The sequence below is a fragment of the Chrysemys picta genome, chromosome 2 (assembly GCF_011386835.1).
Source record: "Chrysemys picta bellii isolate R12L10 chromosome 2, ASM1138683v2, whole genome shotgun sequence".
In the NCBI taxonomy this organism is placed as follows: domain Eukaryota; kingdom Metazoa; phylum Chordata; order Testudines; family Emydidae; genus Chrysemys; species Chrysemys picta.
In genome coordinates, this window is record NC_088792.1 from 33575843 (window position 1) to 33592294 (window position 16452).

The 16452-nt window shown below is 43.7% G+C and overlaps 1 protein-coding gene across 3 annotated transcripts; it reads left to right on the top strand.

Annotated features, from left to right (window-relative positions):
* The first annotated feature begins 5 nt into the window (after positions 1 to 5).
* On the top strand, positions 6 to 2551 carry LOC135981275 (myb/SANT-like DNA-binding domain-containing protein 2). 3 transcript variants are annotated; one of them, XM_065582910.1, is made up of 3 exons: positions 6 to 987; positions 1195 to 1272; positions 1982 to 2551. In XM_065582910.1, the coding sequence occupies exons 1-2, from the start codon at positions 411 to 413 to the stop codon at positions 1227 to 1229; spliced, it is 612 nt and encodes a 203-aa protein (XP_065438982.1). In that variant the 5' UTR covers positions 6 to 410; the 3' UTR covers positions 1230 to 1272; positions 1982 to 2551. The 3 variants fall into 3 exon arrangements, with proteins under 3 accessions (XP_065438982.1, XP_065438981.1, XP_065438980.1); XM_065582909.1 differs by having other exon boundaries at positions 1195 to 2551; XM_065582908.1 differs by lacking the exon at positions 1195 to 1272.
* Positions 2552 to 16452: the final 13901 nt, after the last annotated feature.

A 16452-nucleotide genomic window follows, 5' to 3' on the forward strand; every position in this document is an offset into this window, starting at 1 on the left:
TAAAACTCATCTAAGGCCTGGTCTACACTAGGCGTTTATGTCGAAGTTAGCGCCGTTAAATCGAATTAACCCTGCACCCGTCCACACTGCGATGCTATTTAGTTCGACATAGAGGTCTCTTTAATTCGACTTCTGTACTCCTCCCCGACGAGGGGAGTAGCGCTAAATTCGACATGGCCATGTCGAATTAGGCTAGGTGTGGATGGAAATCGACGCTAATAGCTCCGGGAGCTATCCCACAGTGCACCACTCTGTTGACGCTCTGGACAGCAGTGCGAGCTCGGATGCTCTGACCAGCCACACAGGAAAAGCCCCGGGAAAATTTGAATTTGAATTCCTTTTCCTGTCTGGCCAGTTTGAATCTCATTTCCTGTCTGGACATCGTGGCGAGCACAGCAGCACTGGCAACGATGCAGAGCTCTCCAGCAGTGATGGCCGTGCAGTCTGGGAATAGAAAGAGAGCCCCAGCATGGACTGATCGTGAAGTCTTGGATCTCATCGCTGTGTGGGGCGATGAGTCCGTGCTTTCCGAGCTGCGATCCAAAAGAAGGAATGCAAAGATCTACGAGAAGATCTCTAAAGACATGGCAGAGAGAGGATACAGCCGGGATGCAACGCAGTGCCGCGTGAAAATCAAGGAGCTGAGACAAGGCTACCAGAAGACCAAAGAGGCAAACGGACGCTCCGGATCCCATCCCCAGACATCCCGTTTCTACGAGGCACTGCATTCCATCCTCGGTGCTGCCGCCACCACTACCCCACCAGTGACCGTGGACTCTGAGGATGGGATACTGTCCACGGCCGGTTCCTCAGACATGTTAGGGGACGGGGAAGATGAGGAAGGAGATGAGGAGGGCGAGGCAGTTGGCAGCTCTCACAACGCTGATTTCCCCGACAGCCAGGATCTCTTCATCACCCTTACAGAGATCCCCTACGAAGCGTCCCCAGCCATTACCCCGGACACAGAATCTGGTGAAGGATCAGCCAGTAAGTGTTGTAAACATCTAAACATTTATTTTTAACAAAACAGGAATATTAACAATTAAAAGAATGGGTTGTTCATGATTAGTGTGCCCTAGGCGCTTAACGGTTTAGTAAGGGGCAGTGCAAGTTTTGAAAAGAAATCTAGCAATGTCCGGTTTTCAGTGATTGTCCTGCACAAGCCGCTCTACTGTGTATTCCCTGCTACTGCAGCTACAGTAAAATGCGGTCTATATGTGCGGGGATAGAGCAGTAATCCTCCTGGGACATCTCGATGAAGCTCTCCTGGAGGTAACTTGAAAGCCGTTGCATGAGGTTCTTGGGGAGAGCGGCCTTATTGGGTCCTCCGAAGTACGACACGTTGCCGCGCCACGAGATTATCAGGTACTCGGGGATCATTGCTCTGCACAGCAGGGCGGCATACGGCCCTGGTCTTTGGAGGCTTTCCCGGAGCATTCTCTCTTTGTCGCTCTCGGAGATCCTCATCAGGGTGATGTCGGCCATGGTGACCTGCTTTTAATTAGGTAGGGGAATGTTAGTGTTGGGACTGCTTTCCCGTTCCTTTACAGAACTGTCACCGCTGGTTTGCAGCCACGCGGTGGAGGCGGGAGAGGGGCAGCCGAAAGGGATCATTCCCGGGGACAGCCGCGAGGGGGTGGGACAGGGGCAGAGTTCCCGCTTGCCGGATTGCTGGCAGCAGGGACTGACATTGATTTAAATGTGAAATGAGGCCAGTGGTAATATAAAAGTTTTAAACTGCCACAAGTGTACGGCTTACCATGTCTGCCTGCAACAGAAATTCCGTTGTGCTGCCTCGCTTCTCAAATGTGCTGTTCAAGACCCCAGGCACAGAATGCGAAGGCCGAGAATTCGACCTTGTGCTGAGTGCGCATGTGAAAGGTGCTGTGCATGGTCTTGTTCACAGAGAAAGACTATGTTCTTTGTTCACAACTACATTTATCTTTCAGAGGAATTCACTCCCTTTTTCCCATTTCCACAGCCCCGTCTGCGACTGTCTCACAACCTAGCCTGGAATCACACTCCCAGAGGCTAGCGCGGATTAGGCGTAGGAAGAAGAGGACACGGGAGGACATGTTCTCTGAGCTTATGGCCTCTTCCCAAGCCCAGGCAGCACAGCAGACCCAGTGGCGGGAGAACTTGACCCGAATGCACCAAGCCAACATGGATCGGGAGGAGAGGTGGCGGCAGGAAGACCAGCAGGCGACTCAAACGCTGCTTGGACTACTGAGGGAGCAAACGGACACGCTCCGGCGCCTTGTGGATGTTCTGCAGGAACGGAGGCAGGAGGACAGAGCCCCGCTGCAGTCCATCTCTAACCGCCCTCCCCCGCCACCAAGTCCCATACCCACCTCACCCAAAGTGCAAAGAAGGAGAGGCGGCAGAGTCCCTGCTAACTCTCACTCCACCCCTGCAGAGAGCTCTAGTAGCAGAAGGCTCTCATTTCCCAAAATTTGAAAAGTTCTTTCCTTCCCGCCTGACACAAGCCCACGTCCAAGTTTCACCTCCCAATGCCATGTGTAGTTGATAATAAAAAATTCGTTTCTGTTAACTACTGTTTCAATCATGTTCTTTTGGAGGAGGAGGGGAAAGGGGGTTGGAAATTGGACAGGACAGTCTCCTTTGGCAGGGTACATAGTCGGGGGCAGGCACAGCAGCAGGGCACATACACAGTGCAGTGATGCAGTGACTAGTTGCCCCGGTTAGTCTGGGAGGTTGTTTTGATGTAATGTTGGGGGGGGTGGGTTGCTCTGTGACTTTGTGGCGGGGGAGGGCAGTTACAGATCTTAAGCGCCGGTCCTTAGACAGGATCACAGAGCCACACAGCATGGGATCTGTAACCGTCCTCCCCCTGCCACAAAGTCAAATAGACCTCCCATACACACAGTCCCGATCAGGAGGGTTGACAGGCTCCGTTGAAACAAGCATCCCACCGCAGCGGAGCCTGTCAATCCTTGAGTTTAGAAGCTGCATTCGCATCACAACACTAGACCCGCCCCGCACCACAGTCTGCGTCCCAGTTTTAAAAAATTCCCGCTAAAACAGTATTAAAGAAAACGGTGTGCTTTAACAAAGTAGAACTATTTTTATTTCGACACGTGTGTTGGAGGGGGGGTGAAGGGGGTATGTAACTGGATAGGATAGTCAACATTACCTGGGTAAAGAAACGGGGGCAGGTTTAGCTTCTCAGTACACAAACTATAAAATCACAGGTTACCCTGCTCACTCAGGAACTTTGCTTTCAAAGCCTCCCGGATGCACAGCGCTTCCCGCTGGTCTCTTCTAATCGCCCGGCTGTCTGGCTGTGAGTAATCACCAGCCAGGCTATTTTCGTCAACCTCCCACCCCGCCATAAAGGTCTCCCCCTTGCTCTCACAGAGATTGTGGAGCACACAGCAAGCTGCTATAACAATGGGGATATTGGTTTCGCTGAGATCACAGCGAGTCAGTAAGCTTCTCCATCTCCCCTTGAGACGGCCAAAAGCACACTCCACCACCATTCTGCACTTGCTCAGCCGGTAGTTGAAGAGTTCTTTTTCAGTGTCCAGGGCGCCAGTATAGGGCTTCATGAGCCAGGGCATTAGCGGGTAGGCTGGGTCCCCGAGGATGACTATAGGCATCTCCACATCCCCAACAGTTATTTTGTGGTCCGGGAAGTAAATACCTTGTTGCAGCCGTCTAAACAGACCAGAGTTCCTGAAAACACGAGCGTCATGAACCTTGCCCGGCCATCCCACGTAGATGTTGGTAAAACGTCCCCTGTGGTCCACCAGTGCTTGCAGCACCATGGAAAAGTATCCCTTTCGGTTAATGTACTGGGTGGCCTGGTGGTCCGGTGCCAGGATAGGGATGTGAGTTCCATCTATGGCCCCACCGCAGTTTGGGAATCCCATCGCTGCGAAGCCATCTATGATCGCCTCCACGTTTCCCAGGGTCACTACCTTTGGCAGCAGTACATCAACGATTGCCTTCGCTACTTGCATCACAACAACCCCCACGGTAGATTTGCCCACCCCAAACTGGTTCGCGACTGACCGGTAGCTGTCTGGCGTTGCAAGCTTCCACAGGGCTATGGCCACTCGCTTCTGTACACTCAGTGCAGCTCGCAACCGGGTGTCACTGCGCTTCAGGGCAGGGGACAGCAACTCACAAAGTTCCAGGAAAGTTCCCTTCCGCATGCGAAAGTTTCGCAGCCACTGGGATTCATCCCAGACCTGCAGCACTATGCGGTCCCACCACTCAGTGCTTGTCTCCCGTGCCCAGAATCGCCGTTCCACGGCATCAACATGACCCATTGCCACTGTGATGTCCTCGGCGCTGGGTCGCCTGCTTTCTGACAGGTCTGTGCTACTCTCAGACTTCAGGACATCACCGCGGTGCCGTAGCCTCCTTGCCTGACTTTTCTGCATCTGCCTCAGGGAAACCTTTATGATAAGCTGCGAGACGTTGAGAGCGGCCACAACTGCAGCGATGGTCGCAGCGGGCTCCATGCTCGGAGTACAGTGGCGTCCGCGCTGTCAATGACTGGAAAAGCGCGCGAACTGTTTTCCCGCCGGCGCTTTCAGGGAGGGAGGGCGGGAGTGATGGACGGATGACGACAGTTTCCCAAAAGCACCCTCGACTCATTTTGTTACCCAGAAGGCATTGCCGGCTACACCCAGAATTCCAATGGGCAGAGGGGACTGCGGGAACTGTGGGATAGCTGACCACAGTGCACCGCTTCGAATGTCGACGCTATCACCGTTAGTGTGGACGCACAAAGTCGAATTACTGTCCTTAGTGTGGACACACACGTTCGACTTTGCAATATCGATTACAAAAATTCGATGCAAGTAAAATCGAACTACTCTCGTAGTGTAGACAAGGCCTAAGAAAGAAAATAACTGTTGTGGGTGTTTATAAGAGTCAAGAGGAAAATTTGTTGGAGAACTATGCCTGTAACGAAACTGCCTGATGGAAATATATATTTACTCTCCCAATATGGGTTTCTTACTTTCTTTTGTGTATTTTGACATGTACAAGAAAGAAGTATAATTCAATTACCCCTTTCAGTATTAGATTATTCTGACATTGTCTATTCTATTACTTCTCCTACAAATTTGAAAGGGGCAGAATACTGTTTTTAATTCTGTCGGTTTCTGATTCCCTGCAATTATATTGAACATAATTGTTTTCTGTGTATTTAGGGCTTTCTCCACAAATGTTCTCCTAGGCTGATCTTTGTATATAAATGTATATACAAATAAAGTCTGGAATATTTCATGTAACATATGAAAACTCTTTTCTAGTACACATGTGAATCTCAAAATCAATTTAATTTATATTGCAAGAGCTAAGATTTTAAATTGAGATATGTATGTACTTAGATATCCCAGTCTTGCAAAATTAACTACTGTTGCACTTGCAAACATATACAAAGTAACTAATTTTACAACACCTGCACACTGGAAATCAAACTCTTTTGTCACTTCTGCATTCAGACATAGAACATTAACACCTCAGACTAACCTTCCTTCATTTATTGGATTCTTTAGTTTCTGCATGTTTAAAAGTATTTCTATCTAGTTACATCAAACAAAGAAACAGCCACTATAATGAATCCTAGATCAATTTTTCAATATTTATGGTTGTATCTGGGCAAACCATGGAAAAATTATGGATGTTTTTACAAATTCTGTATTGCTGTTTGATTCAGCCATGTTCACAATCCTTTTTGTTATCTTTTCCATTTATAGCTGTGTGAATATGTTTTGCTCAGATAAATGATGGGGAATGGCTGTCCCAAAACCTGCATTTGCAAACAGTCCAAATAAAAATCACTTCCCATCTCAATCAGGTTTCCCTTCCTAGTACTGTGATGTCATAATCCTACTATTCCTCCAGTGATCCATAGAGTCTTCTAGGGTAGATAAGACCTTAATTTCTAATGTAAAAAGCAAGCAGAACAATATTTTTTTAATCCCAAACTTCCAGGCCTTCTTTATACATCATCAAGAAGCAAAAAAGGGCAACCACCACTTTTTTTTATAAGCAGGTCACAATTTAAGGTCAAAGCAGTCACAGCACAAAACATGTTTTCTAAGGAGGAGTGTCGGCTTTTGTCAGTGAGATACATGTAAATCATATGTAAACAGAAATTAACCTTATGGCCAAGAACAGAAATATTTTGGTTTAAAAAAATCACAGATACATAAAGGAAGTAAACTTTAAAATTTGCAGTAGGTAGGAGTAAATTTATACCATCTGGAAAAATCTGGAAAAACTTATTGAAAGAATTCTACTCATGATTCTTTTGCTATGTACTATCCAAGTATTTTTGACAAGATTTATTCATATTAGTGCAAGAAGCCAATTCCACTGGGCCCTTGTTCAAACATTTGTAGATGAAAAAGGTTACCCTATGTAAATACCTTTTCTTAAGTAAAATAAAGTAAAACAGTACTGAAATCCAACAGCTAGAATTCATACACTTATGGTCACAGTATCGTACTCAAATGGCATGTTGCTATCATAGGGCCTCTTCTGTGGATCCCAAAAACCATAAAAATGGCTGCTTAAATAATAAATAGGGAAGTGCATCTTGCTCAATAAGACCGTTAACATTTTTTTTAACTATCTTGTTTTAGCCTTTAGAAATGTTATGCATTCGTCCTAGAAACATCAAGATGATCCTGTAGCCAAACTCAGGTAGTCAGGTCATATAAATTAAGTGAATTGTTGCTGTGACCACTCACCATTTTGCACAAGCAGGGCAGTGGATGTAAGACTGGGAGGTCTGTACTAGAGAACTCCGAGACATACAGGTTTTGATATTTTTCTCTTCCTACACAGTCTGTCACAATGTTTGTTGTCACTTTTCTCCCTCACCTGTTTTTCCCTTCCCTGTTCCCTATCCAGTCCATCTGGTTTTAAAGCTTACCTGTTTCTGGTTGCTCCTATGTACTAAAAACTGTCTATTTGGAGAAATAATTCAAAATGGTAGACAGGCCATTTACAAATGAGCCCTTCCCAGGGGGATAAATTAATGAGGAGGTGGAGCGAAGGTGGAATGATATGATTTACTGGGGAGAAAACTGTGACCTTGTTCTGGCCTGTGATAGGTATTCAGAGGAAACCCCAGCTGATGTAGGATCAAAGGTCACAAATCCCAAATAAGTCAATGAAAGTCAAAACTCCCACTGACTTCAACCAGGCCAGGATTTCACCCCATTTTTTTAAAATCTGGGCTTTAGTACTTAGTCAACATTTCCTCTTCCTTGTTTATCTCCTGATTGCATTTAAAATGTAGGATCTGGAAGATTAATCGGAGTTCCTAAAACCTACTAATTAATTATTAAATATTCAATTAATTATAAAAGATAAAACAATCATTCTCAATGAAATGTTACACATTAATAACTAATACTGGATTTCATAATTCCTTATACTTATTTCCCGTTACCTATAATCTTATTTCTCTGACTGCAGGAGTTAATTGACCACAGCACAATCAATGTATAGTGGTGGGCCATTAAAAAGTCATCATCATTTGCCAACAGTTACCCGAAAGCAGTATCTGAGCTTCTGCAATTATTCCCTGTGCTTAGAATAGGAAGTAACTGCATTAACTAAATGGCAGTACAGTATCTGCTCGCAAAAGCTGATTTTTTTAATGGTACCCAATATTTACCGAATTTGATTCTTTACTGTATTAACTGATGACATTGAGCTAGGATATAAAAAAAAACGGAGAAGCTACATCTCATTGACAATGGTGTGTGTATATGTGTGTGCGTGTGCCTACATGCAGAGCTATGCAAGTTAAATTTAAATTAGTTTGGCTGGACAATTAGATAAAGTATTCATGTAGGTGGAATTTCACAGTATTTTTAAAAGAAATTATTAAAAAAATATGTATAGTGTGTTCTCCCGGGCTGATAGAGATGAGCTATTAATTAATTAATATTTATTAATTTATTAACACATTTCATTTGCATCTTCCAATTAAAATATTTGTAATTGTTTTCAATGGTTTGCCCAGCTCCAGTTAAGACTCTTTATTTTGACTGTGAAGATGAAGGAGTGTAGATTAAGTCTAGCAGGCAGCTGAAGCTCAAAGCTAGGGAACAGTTTATCCATCAAATCAGAGTTCAAAGCAGAATGTGTTAATATAAAATAGCTGCTTAGAGAAATGAAATGACCCAGTCTTCAAAAATACAAATGTCTAAGCAGCTACATTGATATTTGCTTTGGTAACTGTACATTTTAATCTAAATGGAATATTCTTGCCTTTATCTGTTTACAAGTAGCCATTGCAACCTCATCACTAGTGGTACAGTCGATAGTTACTATGCCCTAGCCAGAAAGCTTCTCTGTTACAAGAAAATCAACATAATACAAGTTTGGTATAAAAAAATCCCCTCCCCAGCACTATTGTCAAACATATTCCATATGGTGAGAAACCTCTACGGATACCCTCTGCTCTCTTAACCCAGACATCGAGACTTTGTTTCTTTAATTCAGTACAGTGTACAGCTTTGGATAGGAAATCCTACCATCAGCACAAAAGGGAGCACAAAAGGGAGTAAAGCCTGCTTTGAATTAAAGACATTTTGCTAGTTAAGAACAATGTGAGATTGGATCTTGTCAGCTAGATCCCAAGCTCCAGCCAAACTATACAGTGGAGAGTGGAGGCAAAAGTGACCCTAAGCCTGGGAGCGGCCCTTGGTTACACCTGGCTGACCATGGCCCTACAGGTTTGCCCTGGAGCCAGAGTATTCTTATCATGGACTCCTTTCCCTCAGCATTGCCCACAATGCAGAGCCAGAGGACCTCAACTGGGCACATCTGCTGCATGTCCAGCGGGTTTGCACCACCATTGTATTGCAAATCAAACATAACAAGGCAAAGGATATGGCCTGTTGGACTGGATTCATACTAGGACACCAGAGTGATTTAAATATAGACATCCATAAAGACAATATGTACAATGAAGTCCCGGCTATCTAAAATGAGATCCAACACTACTTTATCATAGATCTAGACTTCACTGTATCTTATGTACACAGCAGTGTCTTCCTATTTCTGCTGCAAGAAAGCTGATAGATCCTTAGTGTCTAAATTAGTTGCATTTCTAGAGGTGGATATTAAAGGCAAAACCCAGAATAAAGCAAAGTATACTCCTGTGCTCCACATTTTTCCAATGAAATAGCATGTGGCTGGCTGCTGCAGTACTGTGGCAATTAATACCCATATGGTTCTTGCAATGAAAACACAAAGAAAGAAAATGAGAGAGCACTGTAAGGGAAAAATGGTTACCTACCTTTTGTAATTGTTGTTCTTTGAGATGTGTTGCTCATGTTCATTCCATTCTAGGTGTGGACGCGCCCAAGTGCGCAGTCGTCGGAGATTTTGCCTTAGCGGTATCGGTAGGGTCGGCTGTGGTGCCCTCCGGTTATGCAGCGGTATATCAGGCGCCGCCGGCCCTATGCTCTCCCAGTTCCTTCTTATCACCCATGGTGGTTAGTCAGTGTGCCTTCCCCTGCTTGGCAAGGGATAGCAGTTTTTCTCAAATGAACTTTGTGCCTTCAGAAATTTGAGCATTTTTGAAAATACAGGTAACATCAAAGGTGAGATGAGCTGTCCCCACCTCTCATCCACAAACTGCAATAACGAACCCAGGCCAACACAAGAAAGCATGTCATGGAACACCAGGAAACATTTCTGACTAAGAACAGGTCTCACCTTTTAGCTTTTGCCATTGTGAAGGGCAGACATAAAGAAGATTGTAGATTCCTTTTTCATACGCACCCAAAATATGGACACTGGTCTGAAAGCCATTTGTTCCTCCTTGGTTCAGATACTAGAATGGAAAACTCAGTGGAACAGCCCCTATAGAGAGAGCAATTTTCAATATTTTCTGAGACAGAAAAAAACTCTAAAATAGCACTTTTCTATTTCACATTCAGTACCAAGTTAAATCAGGAAATGATTTACAAAAAGACCCTACAATAAAGGCTGAAATATGCCATCAGGCTGTAAGTCTTTAACATCTATATTAGAAAAGAATATTTATGGATAGCTGAAGGATACATTTGATAACGTTCCATTAAACAAGTGTGAATCAGCATGGATTTATAACAGATAAATCATACTTGACAAGCATGGTTACTTTTTCTTTTTAGTGAAATAAAGTAGCGATCTAGATAGAGGGGAAGCAATAGCTTTAAATATATGTGGATCTTCACAAAACTATTGACAATTTCACATGATGGATCATTGCATAATTTCTCCAAATATAAGTTACGAGTTAATAAAATGAAATCAGAGCTCTGAAATAAAAGGCATAACAGTTCTTTCATCCAGTCTCCACAGTATGACAAGTTTAAGTAAGTCCCTTCTATTATTTTTTTGCAGGTCACCCATTGTTAAGTGTGGCAACAGCCATCACTTCTATTAGAAGACTGGGTTCCAAATGCTAGCCAGTCATGTTTACTCTTGTGTCTCTTTATGAATTCTGCTGATCATAGATAGAACTAGGAAAGCAAATCACACAACAATCTTGACTAGATTATTTTTTCAGCTAAGCTATTTCCTAGCTGCCAAGTCTGCCCTGTGCTATCTATTATATCCCAAAGGGAAAGGTTTCTCCTACAGTTACTGGGCTTCCCACATTACCTTTAGCCAAAAAGTAATACTAGTCTGTAAGTCTGAAGGGAACTAAAAGGTTTCTAAAGAACAAATGAACATGAATATACAGTACACTGATAGAGCTTCTGATCAAGTAAAGCCCTTACAAACATTTCCATAGTGCTTCCTCATTGAGAGGAAAAACTTAAACTTCATCTTTCACCTACTCCTGACATCCACACAAATGGATTGCTGCTCTGGTGGCTGGAGCTAACAATAAGCAATTGTTCATCAAAGTCTTCTCAGCCAATACGGTTACAGACATTACTTTAAAAATTACACCCTTGTTTTCTGAAAATAAAGCAGCCGTGTGTGTGTGTGTCTGTGTGCATGCATACACAAGTACATGTATATGTATGAGTACCCAAATAGATGTGTGTGTGCTGTGTATAAGATCTATATCTATATATAAACATTACAAGCATTTACTCATGCAATGTACTATATTCCATCCAGTTGGCATTAAGACAGCACAAGGACCTGTGTACCAATTATGACTTGTGCACTGGGACCATGGGCAAAACAGCTTCCCAAAGGTGCTTGCACGTTCCTCTGATCTCCAGGAGGACCCATGAGAAGTCACATTAACACAGATCCAGTCAGCCACACAGCTGGTGTGGAGGGCTGTGGCCACTAGCGCAGCACATAGACTGAAAGAGCTGCCACAGTGGGGCAGCCCTGTGCCTTGGCATTAGTTTGGAGGAGATGGATCTAACCTGCTCACTTGTTCCACATCCATCAAGGAAGCACCTTATTGCTCAGGCTTTATGTGGGTTGAGCGGATTTTGCCCTGGTTGAATATTCAGCAGTGAAGAGTGTAAGAACGACACTTTTTATGAGGAATACATAATTCACACAAGCTGCTGTGAAAGCTAAGTGGTGAGGGAGTTGTGAAAGGGCTGTGCTGCACACAGAAACAAGGAACGGACAGAAGCATGCATGGTGGCAATAGGGGTAAGTGATTTATTAATGATGACCTAGAGATGGGTGAACATTACCACTGAGTATAGTGAGACACAGCTTTAGGGTGACCAGATGTCCCGATTTTTTTATATGGGCTCCTATTACCCCTCAACCCCGTCCCGATTTTTCACATTTGCTATCTGGTCACCCTACACAGATTAAACGCTCAAAGTACAAGTTGTGCCAAATTAAAGTTTCATGGTCTTAGCTAGGCTTTGGGACACGTTATGATCCTAGCTTTCAGGCATTCATAACTACTGTCAGTGTTCCCAGAGAGCAGCACTTAATACATCTTGAGAGACAACCCATCATTAGACAATTGGAAGGCATCATATCTAGCCTCCAATTACCTAGCCCCCATATTTCTCTAAGTCTAGCTGAGTGTGAAGGTATTTGTCTCCCCTAAGTAGTGAAGAACATAAGAATAGCCAAACGGGGTCAGATCAATGGTTCATCTAGCCCAGTATCCTATCTTCTGACAGTGGCCAGTGCCAGATGCTTCAGAGGGAATGAACAAAACAGGGCAATTTATCAAGTGATCCATCCCCTGTTGTCCAGTCCCAGCTTCTGGGAGTCTGAGGCTTAAGGAAACCCAGAGCATAGTAATGTGTCCCTGGTCATCTTGGCTAACAGCCATTGATAGACCAATCCTCCAGGGATTGATCTAATTCTTTTTTGAACCCAGTTATAGTTTTGGCAACGAGTTCCACAAATTGACTGTGCATTGAGTAAAAAAGTACTACTTATATTTGTTTTAAACCTGCTGCTATTAATTCCTTTGGTTGACCACAGGTTCTTATGTTATGTGAATGGGTAAATAACACTTCCTTAGTCACTTTCTCAGCACCATTCATGATTTTATAGACCTCTATCAGATCCCCAACTTAGTCATCTCTTGTGTAAGCTGAGCAGCTCCAGTCTTTTTAAACTCTCCTCAGATGGAAGCTGTTCCACACCCCAATCATTTTTTGTTGCCCTTGTCTGTACTCTTTCCAAGTCTAATATTTTTTTTTAGATGGGGCAACCACAACTGCACTCAGTATTCAAGGTGTGGACGTACCATGGATTTATATAGTGGCATTATATTTTCTGTCTTATCATCTATCCCTTACCTAACGATTCCCAACATTCTGTTAGCTTTTTTTTGACCACCACTGCACATTGAGCAGATGTTTTCATAGAAGTATCCATATTGACACCAAGATCTCTTTCTTGAGTGGTAACAGCTAATTTAGACCCCATCATTTTGTATGTATAGTTGGGATTATGTTTTCCAGTGTGCATTACTTTGCATTTATTTTCCATAACTCACAAATTAAGTCCTTGTCTCATTCATTCATATGTGACACTCACCATGAGAAGTCCACAAAGCAAGCGTTATTCTGCTGTAAACCTCACCCAGATGGAGCTGGGGTCTGTCGGTGAGCTCTTTCCTGTTACATAATGGCCAAGTCTATTTACACAGATATCAAAAATGTGTAGTTCTATTTTTAATTCAAACTCCCTGAATACTGAGTGAAACCCAAACTGGCTTTGGGGCTTTTGATTTCACTGGGGTTTTTCTTTTCTACCTAGCACAGGAACTTTCATGTTCAGATTGCTCTCCTATTTACTCAGACGTGTTTTACACTGACATTCTTTCCTAGCTGCCTTTACCTATTTACCTACGTTATTCCTCTCCCTCTTTATCCTAGGAGTCCCTTCTGCTTTTTGAGATCTACTTGAAGATAACAGTCAAACACATGGCGATTCTGTCTCCTACATTTAAAATATGATTGGTGAACTTCTTCTTTCCCTGATTATGTTTCTTTGGAATCTGGGAGGGGTGGGGGGTGCCCCTCTCTGCTAGGTTGCTCCAAACACTTACAAACTTTGGAGAGGCAGACGGTCACCAAGGAATCACTCCAGCACACAGGTGCATCACAGAGCCTTTCTTAGCATGTACAGAATCCCAGTGATCTTCCTTGCAAAGGGCAGTAAGTGGGAGTAGGACACAAATAGAATCATAGCACCTAAAGTCAGAAGGGGCCACCGGATCATGTAGTTTGACCTCCTGTGTACCATCGGGCACCAACACACACCATCAATTACAAACAGTCCCAATTATCCCGCCAGGCTTGAATCTTTAGTCCCAGATTAAGGCACCTCCTTCCCTTGGGGGCAGTGGCTGATACTTACGTGCAGGACAAGATCACAGGCCATATGCTCAGGCTGTTCCCTGGGCCTGTCTCCCAGCCCCAGCTCAGACTCTTGGCCTGCGAGGTCCCTATAGCGGGAGCACATGCCCCGTCCTGCAGCGTGTTCAGTAGTCCCTTCTCAAATCACATCTCCCATCTCCAATCAGAGGAGAGTTGGTAGCAGGAAGTAGGGGTAGGATTTCCTGCCAGCTCTCTAGCCAGCTTGGGCTCTGTGAGGGTGGAGAGGCCAGGTGGAGACAGTGGTCTCCCCAGCCTGCCCATCCCCAGGCAGTCAGGGTTCCGCCGCAGACCCAGCCTCCACAGCGTTGCTGCTGACCTGGGGCGTGGTGACTGTACAGAATCATTTCCTACAATCTTCAGGAGATATGCCAAAGAAATCAGACCACGCAAATGCACTCGATTTTATTATTTTAAGGTGGATATTTTATGAAATCTGTACACTGCCTCATCCCTTAGTGACTTGATTCATGCCATCACAACTTCTGTGTAAAGGTCTAAGTTCCCAAAAGTCAACGTGCTTAGTTGGATTCCTATGAAATTTGGTGTGCCAGAGGAGGGTGCAGGGCAGGGATAGTGAGCCAGTTTGGGGGTCATGTGAGCCAGGGGTTCTGGAGATATAAGCCCTGGAAAAAATTGCCATTTGTCAACAAATGTCTAGGTGAGGTTGTTTTTGTGCAGCGCTAGAGATCAAACTATTGATGAGCTGTGGGTCAAAATGGTCCCAGTCTGTCGGGTTTTACCCAAGATAGTGCACAACACACATTAACTGCTCATGTCTTCACTTGTGTAGCTGTGCAGTCTGGAAGGATTGCAGTGTGCACGTGCCAATAAAGGAAAATAAGCATGAGAGGATTTCTCTGCAGCCATTTGATGCCTGGGTAGTTTGAAGGTACGTGTTGATGCCATTGACCTTGGTGGCCACCCCACCACTGATGATACTAGTCTGAACCTCTGTACACCTGTGCAATAAAGGTTTAAAAAATGCATGTTGCTTGCGACAAGTTGTCTCTGTTATGATGTAACTTGTTTTTTATGTTATGGAGACGTTTCCTGTGAACACAGCAGAACTGTCAGCAGCCAGTCTAACCAACATTCTTGTTATACCAGGTGCAGATGAGCCGGAGACAGAGAACTGGGGGAGGTGGAGGGAGACAGGGCCAAGGGTTGCTGCCCACCCCACAGTACAAGCTCTTCCCTTCCTTTTTCAGCCTTCACTCTCACCCACAGGAGTCCATCTAGCACTATTAAAGGAGAAAAGTGGGGATGGAGGAGAAAGAAGGTTTCCTGAATTTTCAAAATACTGTAAATTCCTTTACGTTGATTATTAGCTAAGGTACCCTGTAGACTCCCACAAATAAAGCTCTTATAGCAAGTGGCCTGGTTGGAAGATGGGCCATCAGTTCTGTGTGATCTTTCCAAGATGAAGGCAGGGTCTTATAAAGTATTTGAGTGGTTTGTGACTTTCACTTGAGTTCAAAGCTACCTACAGTACTTGCTTTCAGAAACATTGTTATCAACACACAAAAACTAGAGTGATCCATCAAAGCAAGGGGTTGTCTGAGAGATTTTTTTATGTTTTTAATATCACACAATCTAATTTGAAACACCTAGGGCCTACTTTCCTGTCACTTACATGAGTCATACATTGATGTCACTGCAATAGGCCTGATTCTGCTCCCAAACTAGTGCAAATCAGGAGTAAATCCACTAAAAGAGCTGAAAATTATAGTAAAAAGGGGCTCTATCCTTTAACAAGACTCAAACTTCATAAACTTTGTTATTCTTAGAAAACATTGAATCTAGTATCCACAAGTACATTTCAGTTTTCCAAAACTTGTTTCCCTTAAGTTATAGTTAAATGTACAACAGTGATTAAACTGAATAAAGTCATGGAAAGTGTCATTCATACATGGCACTGTGTATTCACTGTGCATTGTTTAATGTATTTCTCCTAGATCAGTTCAAGATGGCAGTAATATATTTCATATCAGTGTGATAATCTTACAGACAAAGGTAATGGAGGGTTTGGTGGGGGAAGTAATGCAAAGTGATGAAGTAATCCCCCAGTTCTTAAAAACTGCAGAGGAGTGGTGTCTGACATTCTTATAAAACAATTCTACAGTTTACCACACTCAAAGTCTCAGTTTGACAAGATACAGATTATGCTGTTTTTCAGTGTAAATCCCAGAACTGTGTATGCACAAGGGGGGATACTAAAGAGTCATTTCCATAAACCACGGATTAGTATTTATTTATTGTTTAGATTGTGGCAGTGCTCACTATATGCTATGCAGTTTCCAGACACAGAGGAAAGAGAGAAAGGGTAAGTAACTTAAAAGCCTAAATACCATTTTACGAAAGTGACTTAGGCTGCCTAGGTCTCACTGGGATTTAGGCTGCAAAGGGCCAGCTTTTCAAAGGTCTTTAGGTGCCAAAAGATCCAGCTGGGAACCTAGTGGGCTTTTTACAGGTGCCTAAACATGTAACTCCTGTTGCTTTTCCCATCTGCTTAGGCATTTTTGAATATCGCAGTAGACATCTATTTGCATCTTAAAGTATCTAAATACCTATGAAAAGCTGGCCCTAAGAGCCTAAGTTGCTTTTGGAAATGGCACTTAGGCTC

Coding starts and splice junctions, on each gene's coding strand:
- LOC135981275 (XM_065582908.1), top strand. CDS start 411: ATGCAGAGCTCTCCAGCAGTGATGGCCGTGCAGTCTGGGAATAGAAAG. Junction 988..1,981: donor ATCTGGTGAAGGATCAGCCA/GTAAGTGTTGTA, acceptor CCATTTCCACAG/CCCCGTCTGCGACTGTCTCA.